The sequence below is a fragment of the Dysidea avara genome, chromosome 2 (genome assembly GCF_963678975.1).
Source record: "Dysidea avara chromosome 2, odDysAvar1.4, whole genome shotgun sequence".
Taxonomy (NCBI): domain Eukaryota; kingdom Metazoa; phylum Porifera; class Demospongiae; order Dictyoceratida; family Dysideidae; genus Dysidea; species Dysidea avara.
Genome location: NC_089273.1, coordinates 10,961,023 through 10,973,228, shown reverse-complemented (window position 1 = coordinate 10,973,228; position 12,206 = coordinate 10,961,023). Strand labels below are relative to the sequence as shown.

At 38.7% G+C, this 12,206-nt stretch overlaps 1 protein-coding gene across 1 annotated transcript; it reads left to right on the top strand.

Annotated features, from left to right (window-relative positions):
- The first annotated feature begins 5,131 nt into the window (after positions 1-5,131).
- On the top strand, positions 5,132-7,934 carry LOC136246604 (TNF receptor-associated factor 2-like). Its single transcript, XM_066038127.1, has 2 exons — positions 5,132-5,203; positions 5,518-7,934. The coding sequence occupies exon 2, from the start codon at positions 5,521-5,523 to the stop codon at positions 7,705-7,707; it is 2,187 nt and encodes a 728-aa protein (XP_065894199.1). The 5' UTR covers positions 5,132-5,203; positions 5,518-5,520; the 3' UTR covers positions 7,708-7,934.
- The last annotated feature ends 4,272 nt before the right edge of the window (positions 7,935-12,206 follow it).

The following is a 12,206-nucleotide window of genomic DNA, read 5'->3' as shown; positions in this document are numbered from 1 at the left end:
CTACAATACAAATCCGCTCCAAACAATACCCCAAGTGGTTTAACAGAGATCTACGACATCAACTGATTCAGAAGTGTTCGCACACCCTGAGAAGAAAGTACATGTACAAGCATTCATCTTCTGAACAAAATGCAAGTTGATTAAATCATGCTGAAGACATCTTCCAGCAAAGTGCAGCTGCAGCTAAGTCTAGCTATGAAACTACACTCATCACCAATTATGCTAATTTTTCTAATCCAGCAATATACTGTTACATAAGTAGCTTTACGAAGTCAGCCACAGTCCCACCCACCATCCACCTTGATGCCACTTCAGCCAACAGCGACATTTCTAGAGCAAATCTCTTCAATCAATATTTCTATTCAGCCTTTACACTACCGGTTACAACTCCACATCATGCAAATGCAACCTCACACCCTAATGAAATGAACTCACTGGTCTTTAGTGAAGAAGAAGTGTATTCAGTTTTAAATCAGTTTGATCCTAATAAAGCTACAGGAATAGACTCTATTAGTCCCAAAATTCTTAAATATTGTGCTTCCTTACTCACCCGTCCATTATGCCACTTTTTCAATTTAAGTTGGGCATTCGGTGTAATCCCTCAGGAATGGAAAACTAGTTGTACCAGTGTATAAATCAGCTAATCAATCATCCGTAAAGAATTACAGACCTATTTCCCTTCTATTTAGCACATCAAAAGTTTTAGAAACTCTTATCTACAACAAAATCATTGATCATGTACTTAATAATTTCACTACATGCCAGTTTGTATTCCTGCCTGGTAGGTCCACCACTCAACAACTTTTGTTATAATTAAACAGTATGTAGAAAGCTACTTCTCAAGGACAGTCAAGGTCACCAAACTGATTCTATCTATCTTGATTTTTGAATGGCTTTTGATAGCATATCCCTCAACAATCTCTTAGTTAAACGAACAAACTATGGAATAACTGGAAATCTTTGGAATTGGATTAACAACTATCTACATAATCGCTCTCAGTGTATTATAGTCTGCATTGCTATCTCTGATCCCCGTTACCAGTGTTATCCAGTGTGTCCCAGGACAGCTTCCTCGGTCCCCTGCTGTTTTTAATCTATATAAATGATCTATCACTAGTAACACAATTCTCTTATCTCTTTCTGTTTGCTGATGATACCAAGCTTTCTAAAATAATCTTTCACCCCCCTGATCATACTGATTTACAACAGGATCTAGATCAGGTATATACCTGGAGCATCGACTCTGACTTACTTTTCGGCATCAACAAGTGTATCCACTTGAGTTTTAATAACAAGACACCACCCTCCTACTCAGTTGATGGCAACACATTTTCACAGCTCTCAGCTATGGAATCCATACTTGACCAAGGACACTATCACCCCAGAAAAATTCAGCGATAAGCAACTATATTCATCCTTAACGACTATCACTGACTATTGGATTTGTATCCTCAAACTAGATCTACTACCTTTAATGTATACACTGGATTTCTATGACATCATATTTTTCTAAAGCAGGCATCCAACCATTTCAATATATATGACCATGTATCTTTTAGCACTGCAGCCACCAGATCTTCCTCTAATAATAACCTTAATCATGTCTATACTTCCAACAGTTACACTAGGAACTTCTATTTCAATAGAATATCAAGACTGTGGAATAAATTACTATCCGTCAATCTGAGCCGGTCATTATCAGTCATTAAGGCCACCATCTACAAGTATCTATATCAACATTTCATACCCATTTTTTCAGCTAACAATCCCTGTACATATCATTTTTGTTGCAGATGTAGTAATTGTTATAATGTAGGTTTATCTAGTAATTTCTCAGTACTAATTTGTAATTAAGTTTTGCAATTAATTAACTTTTTCTAGCTGCCAACACAGGTTGTTGGTTGACCATCAATACGTTAAGTGTATTAATAATAATAATAAAATGTAAGTACAATGCCCAATCCATTGCATTCCTGTCAGCTCCTTTAGCAATAACATAACCATCATTGTCACTATCTTGTTGTAGGATAGCAAATATGATCAAATCTCTATCAAGATCAGGGTGATCTGTAGGCAGTTTAGCTGGTCTTGTGATACTGAACAGTTAGCTAGCTAGTCCATTAGAAATAGATGTGTATAGTTTTCACAACTGACAAACACAAGTAGGCTGGTGTTGACACATCAAAGTCTGAGGTTTAGTGTTGTGGTATCACAAATCATAAACAAATAACACTACGTCTGTAAGGCTACTCTTGAGTTATTCAGCATGGCTAGCTAGCTACCAATAATAATATGTGACCAGATTTGCGAAAAGGGGTCTTCCACACACATCCAATTCCGTAAACGTAGGAGACTATAACTTAGCATGCAAGTAACACATTAACCTAAATGTTCACCACTTATGCAACCATGTTGGTGTGCACTTCTAACCAAACTTCAAGGCAATAGCTTTTTCCAGTCTGAAGTTATGAATTGTCAAAGTTGGCAAATTGGATGTGTGTGGAATACCCCTTTTCGCAAATCCAGTCACATATTATCATCGTGTATTCAATTGTGCAATTATGCACTTGTCAATTTCATGCCCCACCCTCCCACACCCGGGCGTCCCCACCCCCCAGGTGGGGATTTGACATTGCTTCTTGTCCCCACCCCTGGGGCAATTGACAGTTGTCCAATTTACTGATAGATTTTCGGTAGTTACATTTAATCACATTTGCTATAATTTTACTAGCTACTGGGCAGGTTTATTACTAGTCGCATGCATGAAATATGCGCTTAGTCATCCTTGAGGTGTTGTCAAGTCCCCTGCTTTGGGGGTGGGGACATAGTGGGGATTTGACAGCCGATTTTGCCCCAGTAGTGGGGAATTTGACACCACGATTTGTCAAATCCCCTGTATTCCCCCACCCTCCCGGGGGTGGGGGCATGAAATTGACTAGTGCATTAACAACTAGCTACATTCAAACAACTACAACCATTATCCTTTGTAACTAGCTATAAAAGCTTTTACACTTCCGAAAGTCGTAGGAGGAATAGCTAGCTACTCAAGGCGTTTCGGACCAATGTGAGCACTAGTCACGAGATTAGCGGTTTGGGTTTGGGTTTAGTCTCGTCCTCGCAGACGCACTCTCCGGGGTGGCGCTTATCGATTAGAGATTATAAGCGCCCCTCCTTTCAGCGCCCTCTCTTATAATCTGTAATCGATAAGCGCCACCCCGGAGAATGGGTCTGCGATGACGAGACTAGCTTGGGTTGGGAGTGACTCTACATGTACAAAGCATAACATATAGAGCATAGATATACTAACCCCAGGTACCTGGGGTTAGTGTATCTATGTATAGAGTAACCCACCTAAAATCGGACGGGCTCCAAAAACGGACGCAATTACTCGAGCTATACAACAGGAATTTTTGAACAACTCATATGTCTTAAGATAGTTCAAGGTTGTGGGACCTTGGGCACTAAGTATCAGCTTCCTCGGCTTATTTGTCCTGCTGGTGGCAACAGGCATGCAAAGTCTACTTGTACTTTTTTTACCTGTTGATCAGGTGTAACAGGCTGTTTAGCCTTATAAATTACCTGTAATAAATAATAATAAAGTCATTTCCAATTAATACGTATAATCGGAAAAAACAGTTGATTCACGGACACTCACCGTCTACATATCAGACTTGCATTCAACAGTTTTCAATCAACAGTTTTCTATCTTAAAGTAGTAGAGTAACTCATCTACTTTCTAAATATCCCTGGTTTATTTAATCAAATCCTTTTAATCACGAATTACAAAATGAGACGTCACTGGAGTAATAATCGCACCATAAATTTAAGTATACGGAAACTTGATTAAGTATACGTTGTTTGAGATACGTTTACGGGAGATGTTCACCGTATACTTTTACAAACACCGTTTACTTCCGTATACTTAAATTCATAGTGCGATTATTATGTTACTCCAGTGACGTCTCATTTTATTTTATTTTTATTTTTTTTAATATACGAACCATGGATTAATAATACAGTTACAATACAAATTACTCTACAACTAAACTACATACACAATTAATTACAACAGGGGTTTGGGGAAGGAAAATCAGAGTCCTCACACTGCAAAGCCCAGTACCGTAAAATCATACGGGCATTGTTCGTCCATAAAGAAACTGAAAGTTGTAACAAATGTTCACGAGCCTGTTTGGTTGATGCACCACTTCTGGCTGTGGTGCGTTCAGCGATGGTACGAAGGGTCTGAAGCACAAATGGTGACCAAAATCCAAAAGTTTCTACAACAAGTGGGACAAAGTCACACCCTGCCTCCTCTACAGTATCTTGATGTCTCTGGTCCTTGGCTAACTCACCTGCTGCAGCAGCTACCCCAGCACAAGAAGAAGAAAAAGAAATGTGAGAAGACTGGGTAGTGCTACGAACAGACACATCAAAATAAGCTGGACGACCATGCTGAAAGTCAGGGTGGTACACATCACCTGGGCGAGAATTATCTTCATAAGAAACACGTTGTTCCTTCAAAACTCCTGAGTGACTCTGGGACAAAGCATGACAAACAATGTCAACTAGAGCATCATGGCGACGAATTCTCATAGGACCATGAGAACATTCTAGAAGATGGTCACCAAATTGGTCAATGGAAGTAAGACACACACATAATAGGGAAAGTGGAAATAGAGGGATTCCGAGCCACAAATGAAGGCCAACAACAAACTCAGGACCAGGAATAGCCAGAGCAAGGGAGACTTGAGGAATAGCTTTGAGCCATCCACTGCTAGTACCAGATGAGTGAGAGAGAGCAGTTGTAATTCGTAATTAAAAGGATTTGATTAAATAAACCAGGGATATTTAGAAAGTAGATGAGTTACTATACTACTTTAAGGTAGAAAACTGTTGATTGAATGCAAGTCTGATATGTAGACGGTGAGTGTCCGTGAATCGACTGTTTTTTACCGATTATACGTATTAATTGGAAATGACTTTGCAGGGCTGCTGCTACCAGACAAAGAAGCCGAGAAAGCTGATACTTGGTGCCCAAAGTCCCACAGCCTTGAACTATCTAAAGACATATGAGTTGTTAAAAAATTCCTGTTGTAGCTCGAGTAATTGCGTCCGATTTTGGAGCCCGTCCGATATTAGATGAGTTCCTCTACGCCCCTTTTTTATGAACCACTACAGCATTAGGAGATAACTTTCAGTAACGGTACAGACACTTTACAACAACTTGCAATTCAAATCCGTAAAGCGTAATTCGTGAAAACTATCTCGCTAGCTGGATTATCCACGAGTTCATTTAATAACACGATGCTACAAATACTTTATATCCTTGCCTCTTGTACTCGTCCTGTGCGGTAATTACGACCTTAGCGCTCAGCAGGCTCTAGCTACCAATTATTTAATGGTCACGTGAGCACGCCTTTCGCTTTGGAAAATTGCAAGGAGTAGAAAAGTGTTTGTAAGTCAAGTTACGGTTCATTTACACTGTTATGTTGATCATCTGTTACTTTTCGCTTTTAGGAGATGGCGATAGCCTTGCGCGTTGATGGTGGGGGTGGGTACGATTACAATTTTGTTGTGCCACCGCCAGATTGGTTGATATGTAACATATGTCACTGTCCCAGTAAAGACCCTTTTCTTAGTGGTTGTTGTGGTAATATATTTTGCGAGTCTTGCCTTGAAGGTGCTAAGAAAGCTACCACTACTACTGATGCTTGTCCCATCTGTCGTGATGAAGAATTTATCACTTTTCGCCATAAACAAGCCGATCGAGCTGTAAGGGCTCTTCATTTATTCTGTAGTAACAAGGAGAAAGGATGTGAATGGCAGGGTGAACTGAATAATATAATCAATCACCTTCAAAACAATGACGGTTGTCAATTTGAAGAAGTGACGTGCACTAATGATTGTGGAGAGTGTATACGACGACAATATCTGACTAGTCATTTTGAGGATGAGTGTATACGTCGTAAGGTTGACTGTCAATATTGCCACATTGCAGGAGAATTTCAAGTTATTGAGGGTGAGCACAAGGAAGCATGCCCAAAGTTCCCCATACCTTGTCCCAACAAGTGTGAAGCTGATTACATACCTCGTGAGGATATTGATGACCACAGGATGACATGTCCACTTGAAGAAGTTATCTGCCCTAACGATTGTGGAATGAGATTGCAACGATGCCATTTAGCTACCCACGGCAATAAGGACTGTACACGTCGAAATATTGTCTGTCCATTTTGTCAAGTTATGGGAGAATATCAGTTTATTGAAGGAGAGCATAAGGAACTGTGTCCTAAGTTTCCTGTACCCTGTCCTAACAAATGTCAAGCTGATGCCCTAATCCGTGAGGATATTGAAAAACACAAGACGATGTGCCCACTCGAAGCCGTTACCTGCCCAATTGATTGTGGAGTAATCATGAAGCGACAATCTTTAACCACCCATGTTAAGATGGAATGCCCACATCGAAAAGTCACCTGTCAGTATTGCCACACTACAGAAGAACATCAGTTTATTGAAGGTGAACACAAGGAACAGTGCTGTAAGTTCCCTTTAGCCTGTCCTAATAAGTGTGAAATTGGTAGTGTCCCAAGAGAAAATGTAGAAGAACACATGAAGGTGTGCCCACTAGAGTTAATCCAGTGTGAGTATCATGTGGTGGGTTGTGAGGAGAGGATGGTTCGTAAGGATCAGAAGAAGCACAACAAGGAGAAGCTTGAAGAACACTTGTCCTTTACTGCACACCAGCTGAGTAATACTCAACGCAATATAGCTACTGGTAAAGTTGCGGCAGTGAACAGCAAAGAGAAACAATTAGTAAAGTTTCCAACAACAGGAGGAGTCTTGGATGATACCGAGCCACTCCTGACTGGGGCTCCACTTAATATTGTGCAGACAACTGACAAGTTCTTGCAGATCAATGCACCAACAGAAAAGTTCTCAAATGTTGCACAAGAAGACCAGCAAACAAGACAATTGCAAGATAACTTTCAACAACTCATTGCTACCACAGATGAACTATCTCAGAAACTTGCCAATATGGAAAAGACCATCACTGTCAATGCTGGTAATGCACTTGCTAAACTGGAGACCAAATTTCAGACAAAGATCACTGAGATTGAAACTTCTGCCCAGAAGAGAATCGCTGAACTAGAAAATAAACTGGACCAGAAGATGCAACAAATTGAAATCTTGCTAAAAGTTACATGGAATGCACAGATAATCTCTCAAGCAGGAAAGCTATCATCTGGTGATCAAGTTGCTCCAGTGATTGTGAAGATGTTAGAGTATACTAAGAATAAGGCAGAAAAGAAAACGTGGTACAGTGATCCATTCTACACTCATCATGAGGGGTACCAAATACAAGCGTGCATTCATCCAGATGGGAAAGCCCATACTAGTTCTTGCCTTACAGTTAGATTATATCTCATGAAGGGTCCGTATGATGAACAGCTAAAATGGCCACTGAAGGGACATTGTGAGGTGAAGTTGTTGAACCAGATAAGTGACAGTGAACACCACTTGAGCAATGGGAAGTATTATAATGATGCTGGTCATCCAAGGGTAGTGGGGGAGCGTATTAGAAGTGACACTGCAATTTGGTATAGTAATGTGTTCATTCTTGACAAAGGCCTTCGCGAAAACACAGCCGCATGTCAGTACCTCAAGGATGACTGTATTTTCCTTCAAGTAAAGTATAAACTAGACTAACGCACTTTAAACCTGAACAGTAGTTTTCTTATTATAATTATTTTGTATACGTAGGCATGTTTTTTCTTTCACTTTGCATAAGTACACTTCCCTGTAGAAAGATAGGTTGGTAGCAGTATTGATCCATATTGATAAATATGTGTAATGGTGTTGTACCAATAGAATTATTTAGTACTGTTAATGTTTTGTCAAAGCTTACATAGATTGTAATGAGCAGTAACAAGAAATTATGAAATCCTGGTGTACAAAATGAAAACAACAATAAGTTGGTCATCTTCTACAAAATTAATAAACATTCATCTGCTTTTAGCATTAACTTTTGTGCAATGTACCTTGTAGCAATTCAACTAATAAGCACAACATAGAAAATGGTACATATATAACTATGCACCCTAGATCAAACTATTAATTCAATGGTTTGCCCTACAACTATGACTCTCACTTTTAATATGCCACCGGAGGGCATAGCTACCAAGTAGTACTTAAGCGCTTTTTAGTCTTCATGCTTGGCTACATCACACAATGTGTCTTCATGCTTTTGCATGTGATTCGTGAGAAATTTCAGTGTTTGAAAGAAATGCCAGGGGGGACTGAGTGTGTTAAAGTCCAACAAGATATCGGCTTTGATCAAATGCCCCACTACCTGGGGCAAAGCTAACAGTCCGCATTTCCTCTACTAACCCCCACCTAGTTATAACCCCACCTCTGCCCATGTTCGTACTAGGGGGCAAAACATTAATATACTAAAAATAATAGGAAATGCTATCAAAATTAAAATATAGAATGAATGAGTCAATTGCAATTGTGATTTTTAGACAGGGAGTCCACCCAGTAACTAGCTAAATACCTGGTTTTCAGTGGAGCCCTGTAATCAACATAAAAAGGAGAAAACTACAACATACATACAAAAACAAATAAGGATACAACAACAGATAGACATGCAGTACATGTACATACACAAAGCAGTTGCCTCAACAATACTTGATTTCAAATTTTTCCACAGAACAGATCCTCGATAATAAAAATTCTTTTCCAAAATTAGTAAAGACCCTGGGAATAATACAGATGGTTGATATTACTACCAATATGACCTGTCACATCTTTGGAGAATTGAAAAATATTGTGTAAATAAATGAGTTTTACATGCACACTTAAACCAAGTTAATGTAGGAGCTATTTATTATGCAGGCTTTAGTTAAAAGTGTTAGTGAGCATTAACTGGAATATGTACATGTGCAGTGCTCAACACGTGCCTCCTAATGTGAACAGCGTGACTTGTTAGTTGTTAAGGATGAGCCATCATGCTACAGACAAAGAGGACAAAAGGAAGAATCCCTCTCTCCCATCCCACTGGTTTGTACAATGGTTACTCTGTCACCAAATGGGCCCCCAGTTTAAGAAATCATGATCGCATACTAGCGTACATTATATCTGATGTGTTTTTTTTTTATACATGTGGTTGTGTATTTATATGTATAGTTTGTTATTGCAGGAAACAAGAAAATTAATTATAATACCTTGAGGAATTCACACCTAGTCAAGGCTTTGAGCAACCCAATGTGTGTAGTAAGAAGAACACAAAAATGGGAGGACTGGTTGGCATTACCTAGTGCCAGGGGCGGATGTAGGATTTATAAAAGGGGGGGCTAACTCAAGGTACTAATCTCTTGGGTAGAGGTGTGCAAAGCATGCTGGAACTAGGGGAGTCTGGGGGCATGCCCCCCCCCCCAGGAAAATTTTGAAAAATAGATGCTAAAATACTGCAATTTGGAGACATTTCCACATAAAATTCATAATATTTTTTGCCTGTAGATTATATATACTGCCTTTAGATTGTAGGTACAGTATGGCTCTCTGAAGCATTTTGCTAATGGAAACGTTTGGGTAGGTACAGACAACCAAGTACATGATGCACCCCTCTCACAATTGCACAACACTGAATAGGTGCATTTTCAATGGAAATTGTGTACCTGAATTAAGTATTGCCATACATATTAACTACACAAGTAGATGAATGAAGTCCTTTAAACAGACCAATTGACTTCATTGTATGTAAGGTGCAGGCAGATTTGGAAAAATTCCATAACAGAACCAACTACATGTTTCCAGTGAACGTTTTATTAGAGTAGTTAGCTGACTGCTCTATTAGAGTATCTCAATCTTGTACACCTTTTCAGCGAGCAATAACCACAGCTCAAGCATGAGTAATTGTAGACATGTGCATGCAGCTGTAACAGCAATGGGGTCACATAAAAAAATTGAAGAAAAAACAACAAAAATCATGCTATATAATACCTTTAACTCCATAAGAAATTGTGCATCCATTATTGTGACTCTCTGTAGGTTACATAGAATGTGTACTTTAACTCTATCATTATGTGTAGTTTCTATTCACTGCAGGTGTCATGTGGGTCAGAACTATTCACATAAGTGGGTACTAACAGCGTGATGTGAATTTTGGTAATAGCTTGTTAGTGCTAATGCTACCCAAAGTCACAGATAGAAGCAGTGCTACCAGTGCTATATACAGTCTGGCAGGAGCCTGTCAGTGTTAATACTACCCTCTATGTGCCAGCAAAAGTATCCACTGTCAGAGTATACCCTACAAAAAAATTTACCAGTCTTAATGCAGTCTGGCAGGAGCCTGTCAGTGCTAATACTTCCCTATATGCCTAAACAGTATCCTGTGTCAGGAGTTAAGTGTGAGTATAGGCACAGCTGAATTCCTGAATACAAGGTGGCAGGTGTGCTATGTCAAAAGTCTGAAAAATCCCCTTTTTTCCATTCAAAAGTATTCACCAACCCATCTAAATATACATATAACTTCCCAATTTAAGTCCCAGCCTACAATTTTGGTTAGGTTTTCCCACGGCAGACGGAGTCCTTGTACAACTACCAACCTCACCACCATCAGATGATGGTGGTGGATATACCAATCAGTAACACCTGTGTGGCACAAAGATTGGTGACAAGTACATTAGAGGTGAGCAAACTACAATAAGATGAAAATATCTGTATATGGACTTCATTAAAACCTTGAATAGTATAGTCACCGTTCAGTTAGCTAAATGAAAGATAACTTAGTAGTAAAAGATAGTGGTAACTTCTTAGCAAATTTTGATGTTTTGAATAGTAATCTGAAAGCTTACAGTAATCTAGAGTATTTCAATTAAGTGACTATAAATTGTCATTAAATTCAACACATGTCTATTATTTTGTGATTTATTCACTATTTCTCTATTAGAGCAGTCAGATAGCACTGTTATCCCTTGTTACACAAAGATAAACACATCTCCACTCTGCTTTTTACATGCACTTGAGCCATAATAATTATTACTTAAAGTATGCAATAATCCACCAGACCACCACCACAAATATCACTAGGCTGTGTTGTACTTCACAGAGAAATCCATATGCACTCTTCTCAAGCATGCACTTATTTTGACAGATGGATATCTTTAGATTAACTTGCTCTGAAGTGTACAATTTCTAGTTTAAGGGCCCATATCTAGCCCTCAGAAATTTACCATGTACTTGCTTACAGGAAAAGTTAATAGAGTTGATTTCATCAATTGTTTGCTTATGATACAAAAATTGTATCATAACAGAATGATAAAAATAGCAAGGAAAAGAACTAAGCTCTCTGAAAACTAATCAGAGCTGCACGATCAAACCTATATTTGCAGGACTGATTTATTGAATGTGGTGAATTGAAAGAATAATACTGCTAGAACAGTCAACATCTATAAAGGTCTGCTACACAGTGATAAAATAACATGACTACTGTGCTAGTTGAACTCTTGTTTGCATGTGATTTCAGCACAGCTATCTTATCAAATTGTGCCAAACATATCATAGTTGAAATTCTGATTACCTGATCAATGAAACATTGCAATTCTGTGTTCTTTAAATCCTAACCTAGTATGCCAAAACTATTTATGTGTATAATCTTTGGCTGCTAAGTTTCACAGTAGTGATGAATGTAAACATGCAATACTAAAAGTAATATTTACTGCTACAATTTGATTTTAAAATTGTAATACTCCATCAGATTGCATCATATGTCTGAAGCATCTTTAAAACTACAACATTTAATAAATATGTACCTGTGTAGATACCGTACCTGTCCAGTTAAACTTTGGTGGCAAGGCAATTATACTTATGCATACGTAGTTGGTCATTTATACTCTACTATTGCTTATTAAAAGCTGTCTGGAAATTATCCATGGTGGCTGCATCCCACAGTTTTACTGTACTAGAACCACACTTTGCTGTAACAAACCCTGGCGAAATTTTATACAATATATCCATTTCTACAGATACACATTTTTAGCATTAATTCAGCTTGGTACTTGAGTATAGGAATTTTAACTTAGTGTACACGGAATGCAGCAATGCAGCTGTACTGCTGGATTACAGATATGAAGAATCTTACTGTTGTAGTCATGCACATAAATACTTTTGTCATGCATGCAGCAATGAAACATGTTTTCATACTA

What these genes read in the sequence shown, in the direction of transcription:
- LOC136246604 (XM_066038127.1), top strand. Translation starts at nt 5,521, where the DNA reads ATGGCGATAGCCTTGCGCGTTGATGGTGGGGGTGGGTACGATTACAAT.